This window comes from Camponotus floridanus, unplaced genomic scaffold, assembly GCF_003227725.1.
Source record: "Camponotus floridanus strain SB8 unplaced genomic scaffold, Cflo_v7.5 scaffold5, whole genome shotgun sequence".
Taxonomy (NCBI): Eukaryota; Metazoa; Arthropoda; class Insecta; order Hymenoptera; family Formicidae; genus Camponotus; species Camponotus floridanus.
Window position 1 is genome coordinate 2,939,885 of NW_020229658.1, and position 20,443 is coordinate 2,960,327.

General features: G+C 29.9%; 2 protein-coding genes across 3 annotated transcripts; one reads left to right on the top strand and one right to left on the bottom strand.

Moving 5' to 3' along the window:
• The first annotated feature begins 8,793 nt into the window (after positions 1 to 8,793).
• Positions 8,794 to 14,250, top strand: LOC105249899 (ubiquitin carboxyl-terminal hydrolase 10). The gene is made up of 9 exons (XM_011255672.2): positions 8,794 to 9,169; positions 9,953 to 10,142; positions 10,401 to 11,768; positions 11,945 to 12,143; positions 12,263 to 12,515; positions 12,652 to 12,732; positions 12,833 to 12,997; positions 13,078 to 13,318; positions 13,410 to 14,250. Exons 1-9 carry the CDS (start codon positions 9,152 to 9,154, stop codon positions 13,691 to 13,693), a joined length of 2,799 nt encoding a protein of 932 aa, XP_011253974.1. The 5' UTR covers positions 8,794 to 9,151; the 3' UTR covers positions 13,694 to 14,250.
• Positions 14,251 to 15,645: 1,395 nt separating this feature from the next.
• On the bottom strand, positions 15,646 to 19,872 carry LOC105249900 (lariat debranching enzyme). Of its 2 annotated transcripts, XM_025412360.1 has the most exons (8): positions 19,494 to 19,871; positions 19,099 to 19,390; positions 18,832 to 18,932; positions 18,215 to 18,699; positions 17,677 to 17,759; positions 16,738 to 16,903; positions 16,168 to 16,380; positions 15,646 to 15,921 (listed from the first exon to the last, which is right to left on the bottom strand). In XM_025412360.1, exons 1-8 carry the CDS (start codon positions 19,688 to 19,690, stop codon positions 15,734 to 15,736), a joined length of 1,725 nt encoding a protein of 574 aa, XP_025268145.1. In that variant the 5' UTR covers positions 19,691 to 19,871; the 3' UTR covers positions 15,646 to 15,733. The 2 variants fall into 2 exon arrangements, with proteins under 2 accessions (XP_025268145.1, XP_011253975.1); XM_011255673.3 differs by lacking the exons at positions 15,646 to 15,921; positions 16,168 to 16,380; positions 16,738 to 16,903 and having other exon boundaries at positions 17,587 to 17,760; positions 17,846 to 18,699; positions 19,494 to 19,872.
• Positions 19,873 to 20,443: the final 571 nt, after the last annotated feature.

Consider the following 20,443-nt stretch of genomic DNA (forward strand, 5'->3'; position numbering starts at 1 on the left):
ATATCTACGAGCGAAGAAAGATGCTGCCGATTTCGAGATAAATCCCGCAAAAATGTACGTTAACACCTTAAGTCGCTATTTTCGCCATCGTTAAATGCGCTCCGCGCACAAATACGATTCTACCTTTAATACAAATATCGAATAAATACGCTTAAAATATTGTCAAGATTTACATATATTCCCCTCTCGTTTTATAGAATGTATATAGAATGTTTTATGAATAAATCGAAATATATTTAAGATATATATATTATTATATATGTTCACACATATTTTGAAAATTGTGTGTAATAAATTTAAATAAATTAAATTATAGCTGATATAATAGATGATATAGTATTATAACTATTTTGATGGATTCTGTGTGGATTAATCGAAAAAGATCTCATTTTCAGCGACGAAATACGACAATATTGCTTCTTCCGAAACGGAGCCGAAACGCGCTTTAAGATATTCCGACCGTGTAAACGAAACGCGTCAACGGCGATTCACACAATACACGTGTGGATCAATGCGTAATATATCCACTGCACGTGCACGCGTGTACACCAAAGAAAGACGTGTCTTTAGGGAAGAGCGACAGATGATCGATCGACGATTTCTCGGGATAAAACGTGGAATCAACGTGGCTTCATATCGCTTCATCGAGATGTTCTTAAGCCCCTATTCTCGTCATCATGTCGAGAAACGCTGTTGGTCACGAAAAATAGCATATAAGAAGCAGATAATGTCACGAGTCGCGCAAGTAAAATATAAAGTGTCCATTTTATATAAATATTTTTTATTATTTTTTAAAAATACGTAAACGTGAGAGACAGAATTTTTTATTTTTAGAAATTACACAAGTTGAATAAGAATATTTGTATCACGATTCATTAAAAGAAAATAAATAAATAAAAATTGACGACTATAAAATTGATATCATAAAATAAATGATTTATATTTTTAATGACAAAATCGAGTATGTCGCAATTTTTATCAATATTACGTGGATCTTAATATCCAAAAATCTTGGCCAGCAGCAAGCCATTACCGTAACGACCTCAAAATTTACATGAAATTGCTTATTAAATTACTAAGTTTTTCGAGATGATTTAATGGTACCAAAGGCCATTTGTCTCCTCAGCTTTTATTTTCTTCCCTCCCGTTAATAAAGCGATGTGGTTAGGCTTTACACCAGCGCGTGGAACTTTACGTTCATAATTCCTTACTTCGGCTTTTCTCTTTCTCTCTTCGCTAAACGAATTCACTTATCTTTAATGCGCGTTTTCTCAGCAAGCATTTTTTAACTGCAGAAACATACAAATTCTTTGTACAAATTGAAACCCATATTGAATTGGCTTAAAGACAGATTGTAATTTAAATTATAATTTAAATTTTTCCTCGAGCCTTTGTTGTAAAATTCAAGAATAAACTAATGTAATGTAAATTTTTGAAAAATATTGGTGAATGAATGAATTTTGAAAATTTATTTTGAAAAAACAATCTGTGGAAAAATATATATTGTACATAAATATATTACATATATATTATAAAATTTTCTTTATATATGTATAAAATTATATAATTTTTTTATATATGACATACGCAAAAAAATTTAGTCATATTTTTACCGAAGACTAAGAAATCGATTGCAAATTTTGCGCGTTTCCCTTTTCCGATATTGGATGCCATCATTTCGACGCAACGTGATATCCGCAATATTTTTGTTTGAATTCCTAAATATCGAGACCGCAGCACACGAATAAAAACGAACAACCCCCTTTTCGAATAGTGCGGTAGCCGCGGATAGTAATAATAGTAGCGGGAATATTCGACGGTATGTTACGCGTGGGTGTGCGCGGCTTTGCGAGAAGTCAGTTGGCAACATGTGGTTCGACGAACGCAATCTGGCACTGACATTTCGAATTAAACTTGTTGAAGACCAGCCCTCTCCTGTAACTTCCACCAGATGAAAAAAAAAAAAAACAAAAAAAGAGAGAGAGAATTGGTCGCCAAATGTGAAATTTATGTGATAGCAACACGCCGAGATTGACCGACAAAATTTTTTATCAGGATTTAACAGTCATTATACATATTAAATATTTCTTATTTCGAGAAGAATACCTATAAATTTAGCATGATATAGAAGTTAAAAAAAATCATATCTCAATTTCTAAAATTATTCTATTGTTTCAATTAAATAACTGAGAATATATTGCAACTTTAATATTGACACGAGAAAAATATCAATCAATTTTTCATAAATAAAACACATCTTCCTGCTCCACATGACATAATTATTAATCATATCGCGGATATTTTTATTCTTTATAATTAATTTTGCAAAAATACAGTTGCCCTTTTAAAAGAATTCTATTGAAATTTCATTTATCAAAAAAAAAAGAATATGCGAATTTTTCTCTTCTTTTTTTAACGCGGGAATATCCAGCTCGCAAGCACTCCAAAAAAAAAAAGTTCTCGCAGTCGTCCTTCTTGGGCCACGCCTTCTTAGCCACGGCTAAGCCGATATGCATTCATTATAATAAGAAATGGAAGGCGCCGAGTGAAAAGTTCGAACGCGCGCACCCCGGCTTATCAACTTCCTCTGAATTTTATATTATTTAAGAAGGTACTTACCCTTATATATCTGCACCGGCATCTGCCCTGTGGCCCCATCTATACGTTTCCTTCCCGGCATTCGCCATGATGCTGTTCCGGTGTAGCCAGGAACGTCCGCTTAAACTTTCTTCTTTCGATGTGGCACGCCAAAGCCAAGATGCGCGGCATTTGAAGTTCACCGAGTGCTTATTATCATATTTATTTGTCGCTCGACGATGAACTTAAAAAAAGGACTTAAAGGACTTAAACGCGACGCGACGCGACACGACACGACACGGTCTTTCTTCTCGATCTTCTTCACTGTGCAGCAACTTCATGTCGGTACCCAATCTGCTAAACATAAAAATGATAAAATCTAGAGTAATTATCTAAGGCTGCGGTCAAGAAGATACTGAGAATGCTTTATTAAAGCGTTTGATTGACCAAGCTTAAAGAAATCTTTACTTCTTTTACCCTGATTGGTCATTATAAATAAAGAAACGAATAATATTAATTAACATGAACATTTACAAAAAATCAAAATAAAAATCTAAATAAAAAAGTAATTTAAATATAAGTCAATTCTCCAAGTAATATTTTTCATTAGATATAAGTGTGTCATACTCGTATGTATAAAATTGTTTTTTATGCGTACAAAGCTTTGCATTGTGTGTACATAAATTGTTATATAATTAAATATTTTTTAATTATGTATGCATATTGAAATATATATATAAAATATATATGTGTATAAAAATGTATTCTCTTTAATAAAAAAAAAAAAAAAAAAAAAAAAAATATATATATATATATATATATATATATATATATATATATATATATATATTGAATAATGACATTATATGTGTGTATGTATACAAGATTATTACAATTAAAGATATTTAATAGCTTGTATTTAATAGCTTAATATTTTCAGTAAGAACGAGCCTAATAATTTTAGTAAGAGTGATATAATTGCTAAATAACAATGATAAATTTTACAAAATTCTATTGAATTAAAATGAGTATCACGTGTATTGATGACTGTCGAGAAAAGAGGTCACAATGAAATCTTTGTGAATTTACTTATGTCAAATTACGATCTTTAATGTGTCATGATATCAAAAAAATATAGCAATTAAAAAATTGTTATTTTTATTCATTTTGCGCAGCGCTCGGCAGGTAAAGTAACCGTGTATATACTTATAATTTTAAGTACCATAAATGATTTATAAAACTTTGTATGTAGGACATAGGGGTAAAACGCAGGTAACGAGACATGCGAGCCGAGTCACACAACACACAGGATGCTTATCGTTCGCTGCGGTAAATGACGCAAATTAAGCTGCCGACAAAAAGGAACAGTGTAACAGCTCGTCCATGATATTAATAATTCGAGAATGAACGAGCGCGAGACACGTCGAATTTGAATTATTTAACACAATTTCTTGATTCTGACCTTCTTATACATATCATACAATATAATTCTTATTTATGACTTAACTACTTATTATTATAATTTACCCACATGTAATTGTTATTGCAGAGTAAACTCAAACATTCAACCAGAAATTGGTATGACTATTTAATTGGATGCTTTCTTTGTTTTTTTATTTCCTTTTGCTCTTGATTCCTCCTTTTCTCCTCTGAAAAAAAAGTTTTTGCTTTAGGGAAAAAAGCAGAATATTTTGTTTTCTTAAAAGTAAAATTTTTATTCTATATATATAGAAAGAGAACATTTATGCTCATTTAAAATACCTATCAACTTGTACTTATACATATACGTATTTATGCTTATTTAAAATACCTATCAACTTGTACTTGTACATATACGTATCTCCCAAAATGTCATACTGCATGTTATATATAATATTGTAGATAAGCCAAGTAGTCAACTTATAAGGAGACAAAAGGAAAACATTCAACATAGAATTTTCAACTACTTGCCATCTAAAAAAGAAAAATTAATTGTATTATTAGTATTACTAGTATTAGTACAAAAATTCAAAGAAGAAACATCAAATATATGCAATAAATTTCATAAATATCAAATAATTTCATTGATGAAGAAATAATAATTTCTTCTGATAGTGTTTGCTCTTAATTATCAATATATAACATAACCTAATATAATACATATGATAATTGATAATAACGTAGAAACAATAGCGTTTAATTATTATAGTCAATGATGGATAAATCGAAATAAAGATAGATTTTATACCTAACAAATCGATAATCAAGACTTCTTGCTCCTATGCTGGACGAAATTGCTCCAATGGCATCATACGTAGAAAACCGCCGCAGGCGTGCGAGGCTCCGTTGAATTTAGTTTTTGCAATTCCGCGTGAATGAACGCAACAGGCGGCACTTCCCATACATTCGCGATTTAAGCATCGTTGATTCCGAAGACCGGGGAGAAGCTTTATGCCGGAGAGAAGTCGAGAGAAACCATGTCTTTTCGATTTCGCGCGGAAAACTACTCGAAACATATCGCCATCTAACGGACAGCTCGGAAAACACGTCAATAACAGCGAAAGGTAAGTGCATTTAACTCGGAGGGTAATTGAGATTTACTCAAATGATAAGTGTTATCATCCTCAACTCAAATTACTCGATGGATAATATAAATATACGGATAGATAAATAGATTGATATAACAATAAGGGGAGGGGAAATAAAAATAAAAAGAATTTGATACAATTATATTAACATACAAAATTTGTCTTAAAATTTAAACGTTTTTTTTTGTATCTCAAAATTTAAAATTTTTCTTATGCTTTTTATGTTCAATACTCATGCATTATTTTCTCATATCCAGCTATCTATTTACAGGATAAAGGAAAAGAGCCGCTTCCGTCGTCGTCGAGGGAAAAGCCACCCTCTTCTTTAATATAAACTGTGTTCGTAATGTAATGACTCCCACACATCCTACTAACGTTATGTAAGAAAAACACTTTTCATCGCCTCGATACGGTCAAACGGACAACGCATTGGGTCAGCCAATGCATAATGCATACGCTGTAAGATTAGAAACGGGGCTCGCGAAACTACATGTGTGATAGAGTTGCTTTATATCCAAGAAGAGAGAAGGTTACCGAAAATGCATACACAACTCTCCCTTTTTTTCTCTCATCTCTTTTATCGCCGTAAAGGCAGAATCCGTTCTTCTGGAAGAAAAGCGAACATATATATAAAATATAAGCTAGCTTCTTCTCGAATATGACAACGTATTTTATTGCCCTTCCTACTCGAAATAAAGGAGACAACATATATATTATTTGACAATACGCGTCCACGAAATTGCTATATTACGATTATTCTTTAAACACTGCATTTCTCGTATTTGTATAAACCACACATTAATTCGCGCTGTATATGTCTATTTTATATAAAACAAATATATATATATATATATATATATATATATATATATAAGGGAGTAATAATTATATATATATATATATATATATATATATATATATATATATATATAATTAATCCACCTCATTTCATTTCTTAACTTGTTTCAAATTTCAGAAAAAAATTTCATGTTTTTAACTGTTTCCAAATTTCAGAAAAAAACAAAAACTCTCATTTTTAGAGGAGTATATATTTATGTGAAAAACTCCTCTTAATTTTCGACAAAGAATCATCTCCTAAAATTTGTCGTACTTATTAAGAAACACCCTGAAAACGAATGTGCTGGGATTCACATAATTCAAATATATATATAGTGACTCCATCAAATAATTTTATTTCTATTATTTTTACTACGCGCTTTTTTTATAATTGTATATAACACAGCTTTTTTTATAATTGTTCTTCTTCATAAATATATTTTCTTTAATAGCTTCTTTAAATGTTTTTTTACATTTTTTTTAAAAGAAATTTTTTTTAAAAGTTTCTAGAAAAATTTCAGAGTAGTTAACGGTAGTTTTAGAATAGATCGCAGGTAATATATTATAGTTCACAAAGAAACAAACCGAAACCTTTATGGTACAAATGACTTTAGTCCAGGGTTAAATGCATATAAAATACAATGAATACAATGAATATAAAATACAATGAATATATATATATATAAAATGAATAGCTGGTGCATACACCATTATTTCATTTATACATGTATTTTATGACAAATTATATGTCAAGATCATATATTTCAAAGAAACACGTGTGTTATTCGATAGAAAACTGTTCATTGAGAAAAATATCCAGCAGTTCTAACGAAAAAAACCGTTCGAACATTTTATCCGATCGGTTTTTGAACGGATTTTGGGCTATCAGATGAAATGCTGAATATCTTTATCCAATGAAATACGGAATAACGAACGGATAATGAACTACAATTTATTTATCCGTTCAAATTAATACAATATGATCGGACATTGCACTTGATCGGAAAACAGAGTATTTTTTCCGATCAAGTTGAATATCTGATCTACTGTAGTATTTCCGATTAAAATATGTCCAATGAAATAAATAATTTATCCGTTCAGAATGTTGCGCACGACGTGTGCATGAACTTGTAGACATATTGTCTCGTGCCTCGTCGAAGCAGCCTATACATTGTACAGTGTGATATAGTATTACTTGTGAACAATGTAAGGGTCGAAAATCCTATTTTGTTCGTGATTTTTGTTTTTTTCCATAATTATTGAGATTTTAATTAAAGAAAATTTCTGAAGACACACTTATTTGATTTTATAATTATATTTCAATAATTTGTGAAAATAATTATATGAATTTTTACTATTAGCTCAGCATTATGGTGTCAATTATCAATGTAATTTCAACAAATTTTTTGAAAAGATGACGTCTAGAAATGTCGTAATGACGTACTATGACATCATTATAACGTCATTAAAATCCGTCATTTGAGGTCATTCTATATACCTAAGTCATTCTATCTACCTAAGTAAACACATGCCATAAGTTAATATATACGTATATCTAATTTATCACATCATTTATCGTACATTATTGAAGAATGTCTAGATATTATAAAGGAAAATTAAGGTAAATCTTAATTTCTCATGTAAGGAGAATGTATTGATAAATCTGCTTTCACTGATTTCAATCCATTAGGAATCCCTATGTAAAGCTGTAGCTAAAGAAAAATTTTAATCTGATAAAGATAAATCGATTTTGCTTTTTATGATACGTAATGATACTTTCTGTTTTTTTTTTCAAAAATTTTAATGACAATCGATAAGAAATAAATAGAATAAATAGAGTTTAGAAATAAATAGAAGAATAGAGTGTCTTTTACAATTAATCTTACAAGAGAACCTCTGTAACTACAAAATTCTGATTTTAATGAAACGACGCATAGAAGGGTAAATTATACATATGTAAATGAACTTAAAAATTTTCAGTTGCTGTCAAAAAAAACAATTTTAAGGATTAAAATCTTCTCCCATGTAGAACGACTTTTTATTTTTCTCGATACATCTTGAAAATCTTGAGATCTCGAAAAATGTTTTATACAAAAATTTTATCGTAAGACTACTTTATTTAACTACATTAATAAAACATTGAAAAAATAATTTTGGGAAAAAATTCTTTCAAAAATATTTGAAAAATATTTATTAATGTGATTAAATAGATGTATTCTTACTATAAAAAACTTTTGTAAAATATTTTTCTATATCTCAAATAATTTAGGGAACATATCGCGAAAAGCAAAAGTTGCTCTACGAGAGGTAGATTCACTCTTTAGAACTGATTTTAGAACGCAACTAAAAATTTCTAAATTTATCTGTTTATTCTCGTTAATATAAATTTATCTGTTTATTCTCGTTAATATAAATAAAAGTATAAAGTTAATGTAAAGTTTTCTAATTTCCTTGACAGCAGTTCGATATTAAGGCAATTTCCAATAATTATTATACAAATAAAAATTAATTTATTATTGAGTAATTTATCAATTTTTTCGTTTTTTTTATCATAATTTTTTCTTAAATCAAGAATCAAGATTTTCTCCGACTTTTTCAAGCAATATTCTTATTTAGAGAATATTTCCTTCCAAGAAATTCTTGTTACACGTGGTAAGAAGGAACCGTAACCGTGACCAATCATCTACTAGTTTTCCCAAAAACGAACGATTTGATTCGTCACGGCACGATTGAAACGATTCCTTCAACACTTCGCACTGATTTCGGTGAGGATGGGCTTTAAGAGAGAGAGTCAGTCGCGCCATCACAGTAACGGTAGTAGCATCGCAAGCACAAGGTTTTCTCGCCTCGCTCGTTTTCACTGCTGTTCACTGCGTGCGATCAACGTGCGGAAGCCGGAGAGCATGATCGCTCGCATCTCGTAATCGGCGCTTCGAAACGTACTTTTTTTTTAATATCTACGACGAAACGTGCACTCGAGGGTGTATAATTTACTTAGTCTCGTAGAATTGTTACATTCGCGCGACCGAGGCACATCGCCATCGGGAAATCGGTTAAAATATCGCCGAGCACACTATCGACGACCCTGTGATCGTGCCGATCATCGGATCACCCCCAAACCCCACGGCCCGTGCTATTTTTAATGTTTTGTACCGATTGTGGACGTGAGAATGGTCACTCGAAGCGAGGTAAGTCCCCTCGAAGTCGCTGGCGCATTAAAACGCAAAAGTGCACGCTTCTCGCATAATCAACTGTACCATCAAGGTTATGTCACCGCGTCGCCCGGGCCGAATTCGGCGAGCATTTCCTGTTAATTTCGCAATGATTTGTCGCGGCTCTCGAGATATCTCTCAAGATGCTTGACAAGCGGACTCGCGCTGTCCTTGGCTGTAAATAAAATTCCACGAATCTTGCTTGAAATGCTTTCTTCTGCGTCGCTTAAAACGGTACCTTTGTAAAGTCAATTTTGAGATTGTAATATAAAGCTAGTATCCCAGATGATTCCTAGTTAAAGCACTTTAATGTTTATATTTTATAACATATTACGTTTATTAAGTATACTTTTAACGCGCTGAACAAAAGTAACATTTATTTCAATTTGTTAAAAATTGTATTAAAATAAATTTTTTGCTTTGTAGAATATATATATATATATATATATATATATATATATATATATATTTGTATAATTTGTACAATTATACAAAACTGCATTGTCTGCTAAATATATTATATTTGTTATACAAAATATTAATATATATTATGCGCATGTCCATATTTTCTTATTAACATCAAATTAATGCAGTGAAACAAATAGATTATTAATTTATACAATTATAAAAACAAAGATAGAAGAATGACAAAACTGGTTTTTTTTATGAGATATTCATATTCGTAAGATATTTAAAAATAATCTACATTAACATTTATATTATGTATATCTGCACACATTCTTATTTTTTCTTTTTCAGATGGATCTTCAATTTTTAGATTTACATGATTTAACTGACAAAGACAAACATGAAATATTAACCATCCTTAGATCTGAAACTACCAGTACTTTAAAACTACCATGGGATGCTACAGAAAATAATAACAGTAATGTTAATCCTGCTATAGTGACAGAAGTTCCAGCATTTCACCAACAACATTGGTATAATGGTAAATGTGCTGCTTATATCTCTTGGATTTTTTTCAGACTTTTCTATACAATATGAAATTAAAAAAGTATAACTCTAAAAAAATTTTCTAAATAGAATTATTTTAATGATTTTGGTTTCTCTTCTTTTTTATATATAATATAGTATCAAATAAAAAAATATATATATATGTACATATTATATATACACATAGGTTTTTAATATAAAAATTCCATATTTGCTCATTAAGAAAGCTTTGTAAAAATTCTCACATTTACAGCTATGCCACCAACACAGACTTACTCGCAACAGATGATGACACAATTGTGTAATGACTGGCAAGCATCAATGTACAATGTTTCTACAAATGGGCATATGCCATTCGTGTCAGGACTGACATATCATCCTGGATACAATCTTGGAGTCGAGATGCAAGATGTGAATTATGGTAGGGAGAACGGACGTCGCAACAATCGGAGCAGAGGTATGAGAAGAGACTACAATCGGGCAATTAATTCCACTAACGAAATGCAGTCAGGATACATGGGCGATCAGGCGCAATTTCACCCACAAATACACCCAATCATGTACATTTACTCCGATCATCATTCCGTTTCTACGCAACAGCACCAGGTAGCTGCTGGACAAATCTATTATCCACCGCCGATGTATTCATCGATCCTTCATCCACATCCGAATGCACAACCAATTTCATCTAATTCGCACGCACAACCGACTTATCCTCCAAATCCGCCGCAGATGGAGAAATGTATGCAACAATCACAACCTGTGCCATTGGAACAATCAAACCAAGAAACCATAAAACAACCAATCATCAAAGTGCAAGATAAACATGTACAAAGTACAAACATCGATAAACCAATATGTCATCAAGTAGAGGACAACCACAATTCTTTGCAAACTAATGTCATTGCCACCATTGTAAATAATTCTACACCAGAATCTGTCAATATGGACGAAAACACTGCCAATAAAAAAATTATTGCGAGCAGTGAGAACGATGTAAAAGTACCACACAGTGTTGCATGGACTGAAAATTGCAATGGCATGCAAATCGACGTATGCATAAGTACTAACAATGACGTCGAAATGAATCAAAGTGGTGAAATGAACAAGATATTTCAAAATGAAACTGCATCCAACGTTACAACGATTGTTACAAAAACTTCGCCTAAATCTGTCTCTAAGGCAGAGAAAAATGAAATAAATATTGAGGAGAATGTTATATTAAAAGATGCCCAAAATAATAATAATGTTGAACATAAAATATTGAATGGTTCCGCAGCCACATCAAATGACTCAGTCATGCCAAAAGCTCCATCGCCCATGTCTGTATCAACATCATCTACATCATCTACGACTACAATCCCCAGATCTTATGCTAGTCTTTTAAAAAAAGATAGCACTGAAACACAACCACCTACATCTTGTAAACCGACGATACATATTATTGATCAGAATAATTTATCAAAAATGCCAACTCAAAAGGAATCGACGAGCCTTAATTCCACACCAAAGAATCAAAATGATTCATCTAGCACATCAAATGTAGTAAACGATTATAAGACCTTACAGAATGGCATGTTGCAGAATTGTTACGATGATCCAAATTCATATAGGATAGGTGGTAAATATAAAAATTAAATTTTTTTAAAAATTTATAATAAAATTTATAAATGAATATATATTATGTTAAATATATATTAAATATATTTATTAAATATATATTAATATAAATATATATTAATATAAATATATATTATTATTATAAATATATATTAAAAGTATTTTGTTCTTTTTCAGAATTTTTGTCAAGTTATCAAATGGATAAACAAACTGTGAGTTTATTACCAAGGGGATTAACCAATCGTAGTAATTATTGTTATATTAATAGTATTTTGCAAGCTTTACTGGCCTGTCCACCATTTTATAATCTACTCAAAGCTATGCCGCTTCCTAAAAATCGGGGCAAGAATTCTGCTACACCCTTGATTGATAACATGTAAGTAATAGTAAAATCAATATTTTTTTAGTACTTCTATAAAAAAATTTTACAAAAATAACATATAGTAACAATAACATATTATAAGAAAATTAAATTATTCGTTTCGTTTTAAAAAGGGTCAAGTTTGTTCGCGAGTTTACACCTTTGACAGAGGCTGCTCGCATGCCTAGAAAAGACAGAGTTCATAACAAACGAGGAGAAGATACAGTTATAGATATACATAGTGGTGTTGCTTTTGAGCCATCATATATATATACAATGTTAAAGCACACCTCTGCTGCTGGTGCCTTTTCTGTGGAAGGACGGCAGGAAGATGCAGAAGAGTTCCTATCATGTCTTTTAAATGGTATAAACGACGAGATGCTAGAGGTATAGATTTATTTATATATATATATATATATATATATATATATATATATATATATATTCCATTCATATATATATTCCATTCATTATAAAAATATGAACAAGAGATTTATAATTTGTAAATTATAATTTGTTCTAGTTGATAAAATTGGTCAGTAATGATCAAAATGCAATCGCGGAGAATAATGTCAATTGTGGTCATGATGAAGAGGAGTGGCAGGTAAAATGTTCAATATAGAAATACACATTTAAAAATTGTTTTTTATAATACCATATGCATAATATATGGAGCATACATTTTTATTCTTATGTCAATGTAGGTAATGGGACCAAAAAATAAAGGTGCTGTCACACGTTGTACAGAGTTTGGAAGAACGCCATTGTCAGATATATTTCGAGGACAATTGCGATCTAGGGTATCAAGAGCAGGAGAACAACCGACAGATAACGTACAACCCTTCTTCACGCTACAACTTGATGTGCAAGTTAGTATACTAAGAATTTTCATTTTAAATTGATTTATAAAATTAAATATAATTAACACCCGATGTATAACTTGTTATAGAAAGCTGAATCCGTGAAAAATGCTCTTGAAATTCTCGTTGGAAAGGACCAGGTAGAAGGAATGACATGTAGTAAAACAAGGCAACAGATAGAAGCATGGAAACAAGTTACCTTGGAAGAATTACCTGTTATTCTTATATTACATTTAAAATGGTTTGTTTACAAATTTGACAAATATTCCAATGGATGCTCAAAAATATTGAAGAGCATGGAATTTCCTGTAGATCTAAAAATTGATGGCAGTAAGTATACTAAAAATATAAGTTTAATCTATTCTATTTTAATCTCCATAGTCTGATGATAAGCATAACATAAATATTCATATTTTTGCAGAATTTTTATCACCAAACACTGTGAAAAAGCTAGGACCCAAGCAAAAACAGTACAAATTATTCGCAGTTACGTATCATGATGGAAAGGAAGCTACCAAAGGTCATTACATCACAGATGCCTTTCACATAGGATATGGATCTTGGGTGAGATATGATGACAGTGCAGTGAAGAGTGTTCCAGAGAGTAATGTATTGAGGCCCACATCTCCTCGAGTACCTTATCTACTTTATTATCGAAGATGTGACACTATCGGTAATCAATTAAGTAGTACTAAAACCCATTAAGAAATTTAATACGAAAACTTGTATAAAATTGTTGGCTCTTACACGCAGGACGCGTCAATGTGTTATGCATGCCAAAAAGGCCTCAAAAAGTGGCCCGACGAGGTGATCACTTTTTGAAGAATAGCTGCAAATCGAATAGCTATCGCGTCGTTTTTCGATACGCATAACGCGTTAACGTGTACAAGAGCTCTATGTTCCATATTTGGAATGGAATATACTATCTCGCTCACGAAAGTTTTCGTGTAAATTTTTTGAAATGGAATGACATAAATCTGTTTTTATAACTTTGAAGTTCTTGTTGATATTTGTATTTAAATAGAAATCTACAAAAAAAAATTACAGAGAGTTTTTATATTATCCGTAATAGCATGGAAAGAATAAACGTACATTAAACTCTTATAGTACTTCCATGAAATATTCCTATTACGATTGTTGTTACAAGTTCTATACATATATAGTTTCCCTAAAATCATGGAATAAATATAGCAAAGCTAAGACTCGTCGAGTGTTCCAATGTGAGTTCACATTTTTTAGTGGATCTATATATAAGAGCGTTATATATATATAATATTATATATATAATATTATATATATTATAATATATATATTATATATATATATATATATATATATATATATATATATAATTTAATATATATATATATATAAATGCTTTATACGTTGCAGTTTGTGAAATATTAGAAGAGTGTCTTGTGTATATATATAAATATATTCTTTTTTCCGAATAAGATAACTGTAAATGTTACTGGTTTCCAATTTCTTAGAGGAAATCAAAAATGCGAGAGATTTTTGAAATTTATGACAATGTGTGTATAAAATATAGAGAGAGAGATGTAAACATTATATGTAGATTATTTTTTTATATGATCCTCCTGTACAGTGAAAATAAATTCCAACTTGCCAGTCATCTTTCGATATACAAGTTACTATTTTTATATTTTCAAATCATGTATAAAACAAATCATATGCATGTATCTTATTTGACTAGATTTTTCTATAGATTTCTTGTTCATTAAATCACTTAAATCATCTCAATAATTAAAAAGCTGGCAAAACAAAGACTTGTCAGGAAGATTATATGTAAGATTCTTAAATACTTTGTATATATTTAATCTTTCCTAAATATGTGATACTCACATATTAATTCTTAAAACTGAAGTGTTCAACAAAACTTGTTTATTATGTTTGAATATTATATAATAGTTTTGTAATTATAATCCGATTGTTTGCTTTATATGTAAATAAAATGCCATTTATTTGCAACACAATCTTGTGTTAAATAATGTTTAAATTATTAAAATTATTATAATCAGAATTAAAAAAAAGTTTTAGTTGCCTAACATTAATTTTACAGTATATATATATATATATATATATATATATATATATATATTTACTACATATGCATTTGCTAGTATATATGTTTGTATAATATAGATAAGAAATATATATATTCTAAGTTTTGAATCTAATTGTAACCTATGCATTAAACTATTATAATAATTCACTTATTTCGAGTTTTGTAAATAAATATATTTGAAGTTTACAACAAAAAATAAAACTATATATATATATGTTATACAAAAATTTAGTTATAAGAAATATATATATATATATATATATATATATATATATATATGTACTTTTTCAATTATATCTTTATTTTAGATTTTCTTTTATCTAAAATCTTATTGTATTATTAATCACTAAAAAAATTCTAGAACATATAGAATTCTTTTCTTAAGGAAATTCAATGATATAGGATATAGAAATCCTCTCCCTAATATATACAATTATTTTTCCTATATTTTAATCTATTTGACACATGGCATAAGAATTGTAGCAAAATTTCATGCAACTTTTGTAAAGTATAATGTTATACATATATAACATTGTTCCTTATAAGATAAATTCTATATATCATTAAGGTAGATATTATAAGTATATAGTATATACAAATAATATAAGACTAATTGTCAACAGAATATAATTAACAAATACTTGTACTATGGAACAATGCTAAAAATGTGGCAGACAAACTTTGCCAGCAAAGAGTTCAGAGATTACTGTGATCCATAATGCTAGGACAAATAAAATATATGCAATTCCAACTTGATGCGAATTAGGCAATTGATACGGTTGCCCACCAATTTCATCAATGTGGAACCCCATGGGAAATATTACTGCCGCATGACAGAATAGCACCACTGGAGAATTTAATTATGTCAATTATTATACATAATGTAATTTTAGCTGTACTACTTTTTGTTGTTTAAAATTTAAATAAAATATAATAAATATAAATAGATATAATTTAAATAAAATATGATATATTATTAATCATATTTTATAAAATAACTTATTATTTCATAACTTTTTATATATTGCATTTCTATTAATGTATTTATGCACATTTTATTATATTAAATATCATGTATTTCTATGATACATACTTGCACCAAATCCTACCCAGCGCGCATAAGGAATGACACTACGATCCCAATGTGAAATGACCAATAATATTATGGTTGCTGTTATCAAAATGCAACCTACAAATATGCAGATCAATGCCATCAACCATTCTGATTGCAGATCTGACTTGTAACAAACCTGTGGTCTATTGTACAAGGTCATGCATGACCACATAAGACCCAGTCTTGTATCACCTGTTAAAAAAAAAAATAAAATTATATTTGAATGATGTGTACAATTTCTTATACATGTAATATTTTTTGATTGATAAAAAATATAGTAAAAATCTGAATAAAAATATAGTATATATAGTAAAAATCTGAATATGTATATTTTACATCTAGTATATATCTGAATAATATATATGTATAGTTTCTCATATATTTTGATTAATCACATAGATTGAAATATCTCGAAACAATTTTATCATTGTCATAAAACAAGTATCAAAAATATCTCGTTAACAATAATGCACCGCGCATAATAATAGAGAAAAGTAGAGAAAAATATCTTGCTTTTATGAAAATAAAAACAAGTGGCATATTAATTACCGCCGACATCAGTGATGATCCAATCTGGCATAGCAATGCTAATTATGGCAGAGATATCCGCTAGCAAGAACAATATTCCCGAGATGATAGTCAACTTATCCATTTTTGCGTTTAAGATAGTCGACAATAAGGAAGAATTGACACTTTGCTCGAAGCACGTTCGCCACCATATTTACAAGCGTCGTGACATTCTAATGTTAATTACTTCGTGCACACAAGCAATCTCCAATGATCGAAAAAGCATTCTCCGAGAAGATATACAAGTACCATTATTTACTGATCTATCACAATGATTATAAGCAGACGAATAAATCAAAAACAATCAAAAGTAAACAAATCGACATGTCTCGCAGTATTCAGCATGTTTACCAATCGAAACATTTCGAACACTCGAATAGGGATGGGCAACACTCGATCGATTAATCAAACAATTGTTCATGAACATAAACTACGAATAATTGGAAATTGTCGTATATTTAGACGAATTGTATAAAATTGTAAAAGAAAAATTGATCAGACATAATAAATATTTTTATGTTTATTATGTCTGATCAATTTTTCTTTTACAATATTTTTATGTTTATTTTTGTTTATTATACAATATAAAAATTTTAAAATACGATTATAGAATAAGAAATCTAATGAGGGGAAATAAATGTACATAATATTTACAATCTAAAGACTCTCACATTACTATAATAAATGTTGGTAAAACATGTTAAAAATTAAAAATAAAAATGGATAATTGATTTACCAATTTTTTGTTAGCATGATATAATTTTCTTTCTTTTTATCTCTTTATAAAAAAATTTTAATATTATTTACATACTAATTATTTACTAATTAGATTATAACACAAAAGAGAAAGTCTGTTATACAATAGTGACAATCAATATTAAATATTGATGCAAATAGTTAATAAGAAAACACTATATCACAGTTAAAGAGTATTAGAATATATAGAATAATTCCGACGTTTAAATTTCTTGCAATTTGGTTCGGTTTGTACACACTGTCCATTACCTGTAACAAGATATTATTTAGAAACATCATCTCGAAATCTTTTTTGCTTCTTTATTTTCTTGAGCATTTAATCAACATTGCTTACTATCTCTCATCGAAGCGGAATCTACAGACATAGTCGAAATATTAACATTATCATCATCCAAAGCGCTTTTACTCGTATCTACATAATTTGAATTATGACATTCGTCATTATTACTCTTTGAAAACAAATTCGTTGGTGAGTTATCAACGAAATATTTATTCGTCAAATTTTCCTGACAAGTAGAATTAAGCACGCTCTCTTCCTGAAACGAGATCTCCATGGATTCCGACATGTACTCGCCGGACGTGTCCATATCCGATATTTCGCTCGACTTGCTATTATCTTTTAGAGTAGAGCTCGCAATGATTTGTAATAAAGCAGAGGGATCGTCGATGCCCAATATCTGACAGAATTGAGTAGTTTGATCGTTTATCAATAATTGTGGTTGCTCAATTCGAACGTGTGTGTCATACGGATTGTATGGTTTAACAGTTTGAGTGAAGTTATGAGGGATTTGTAAATTAGAATTAAATTTCTCGTATACAGTTTGTTTCTCTTTCATAGTAGGTGTGTATGCCCATCTACCGACACCATATTGACCAGGCATGTATTGAACATTGCTCTTGACACTTAATAAATGATTCGTCAGATATAATATCGTTAACCATTCAAGATCATAGTCCAATTGTATCAGACTGTCCTCCTGAGAACGTACTTCCAATACTTGAAGGAATTTCCGTTTTGGTAGACATTTGTCCAGCGCTAGGAATTTCGTTACTCGTGTTCCTCCTTTCTCGGGAACGAGAGCAGCGAATTTACAATGCAAGTGTGCGGAGAACCAGTAAGATGGATAAAGGTGTTCCAACAATTCCATACCTGGAGGACTACCAAGTGTGTTGCTTTCTATATCATCTCTTTCAAAATATAAAATTTAATATAATGATTATTAGATCTCTTAACATAATGTTAAAATTTATCTATTATTTTAACATAATAAAATTTTGAAACAATATTCATGAAGTTTTGATAAGATAAAAGTTCTTTACTTAAAAAATGGTTTTCGTTTTAACAATGCATCTTCATCTCCATATTTTGTTATTCCTGCTGGCCAATCATGTGATAGAAAAATATCAATTTTTCCAGAAAGCTGAAAATAATGTAAAAAAAATTATATATTCTGTTACAAATATCCCTTATTTTAAAATTATATAGTTAATTATAATTTTATTAATTATTAAATTATTTATATAATTCTATCAATTTTTTACACTTTAATTCCATCAGTTTCTTTCTACATTATAATTAATATTTACCTGTTTTAATCTAAAGATTTCCAAATTCCTAATATGATATATACTCCGTAAAGTGTTATCAGAATATGGAGGCTTTTCATAATGCCCTTGCATCCAATGTTGGCTCTTATAAATACCAGAAAGTCCTGCAATTCTAACTCCAGCCACTTGTACTACACCTGCATATCCAAGATAATAAATGTTAGGTGCAACCCATCCTCCATATGGCAGTTCCTGAAGATAATTTGATGCTTCATGATTTCCTCCAATAAAAATGGTTAACACTGGAGCTTTTTTCTCACCCGAATAATATCTTTAAAGTTAAATGTATGAATTATTTTAAACATAAATTGTAAATCATATTGAACATTTTTAATGAGCATTTTTATTTGCTGAAAAGATAATAGTAAACTCACTTGTAAAATGTACACATATCTTTATATTTGTTCGATATTGCCATACATTCTAAATCGCTTAAATTTCTAGTAGCTTGAAAATCCCCACAACAAATAAGCAGATCTATCTTTCTTCCATCTATTTTTTCAATCTCCTGTATAGTCTCATAAATAATATCCAATTCGCCATGAGCACAACCTTCTACGGCGATTCTCATTATTGAAACTAAATTGAATAAGTCTAAAGTTAAAATCTCTACGATTCGATGATCAATATCATGTGGGTTCTCTTTAAATATGTATACAAATATTTAATCATCGAATCTATAATTTTTGTAAACAATTCAGTGCATTGACATTAAACTTACTACGAATACAATATGAGCTAGACTCATAGAATCAGAAAAATACTAAGATAGACAAATTACTATTTGTGTATTTGTGAAGTATTCTTGGGTGTGTTCGAAAATTTACCTAGAATAGAATAGCGTTTGATTGACCAATCAGGATGAAAAAAGATTCCTTTATTCTGATTGGTTAAATACTATTGGCGTTTGTACAGGGTACTTTCCGATTCACGCATGTGACAGAAAATGTATAGTTCATGTCACGCATATTATACATTTGTCACTTCATGCGCATCATGCGTGAATCGGAAAGTACTCACAGTTAAGGCTAGAGCACACACTTTCCATAAGACATAACAATAAGGTTTCGACCAATCACGTTGCTCAATTTGGTTACGGACAGCCAAATTGAGCAACGCGATTGGTCGAAACCTTACTGTCATGTCTTATGGAAAGTGTGTGCTATAGCCTTTAAGCTTAACAGAAAAAATAATTATTGTATAGATTATCATAGGAATGTTATTAAACTCTTAAATTAGACATACTGGTGTAAATATGAATATGTTTTTGCAATATATACTCATGAGATAAATCACACATACACAACATACATAATCAGAGAAT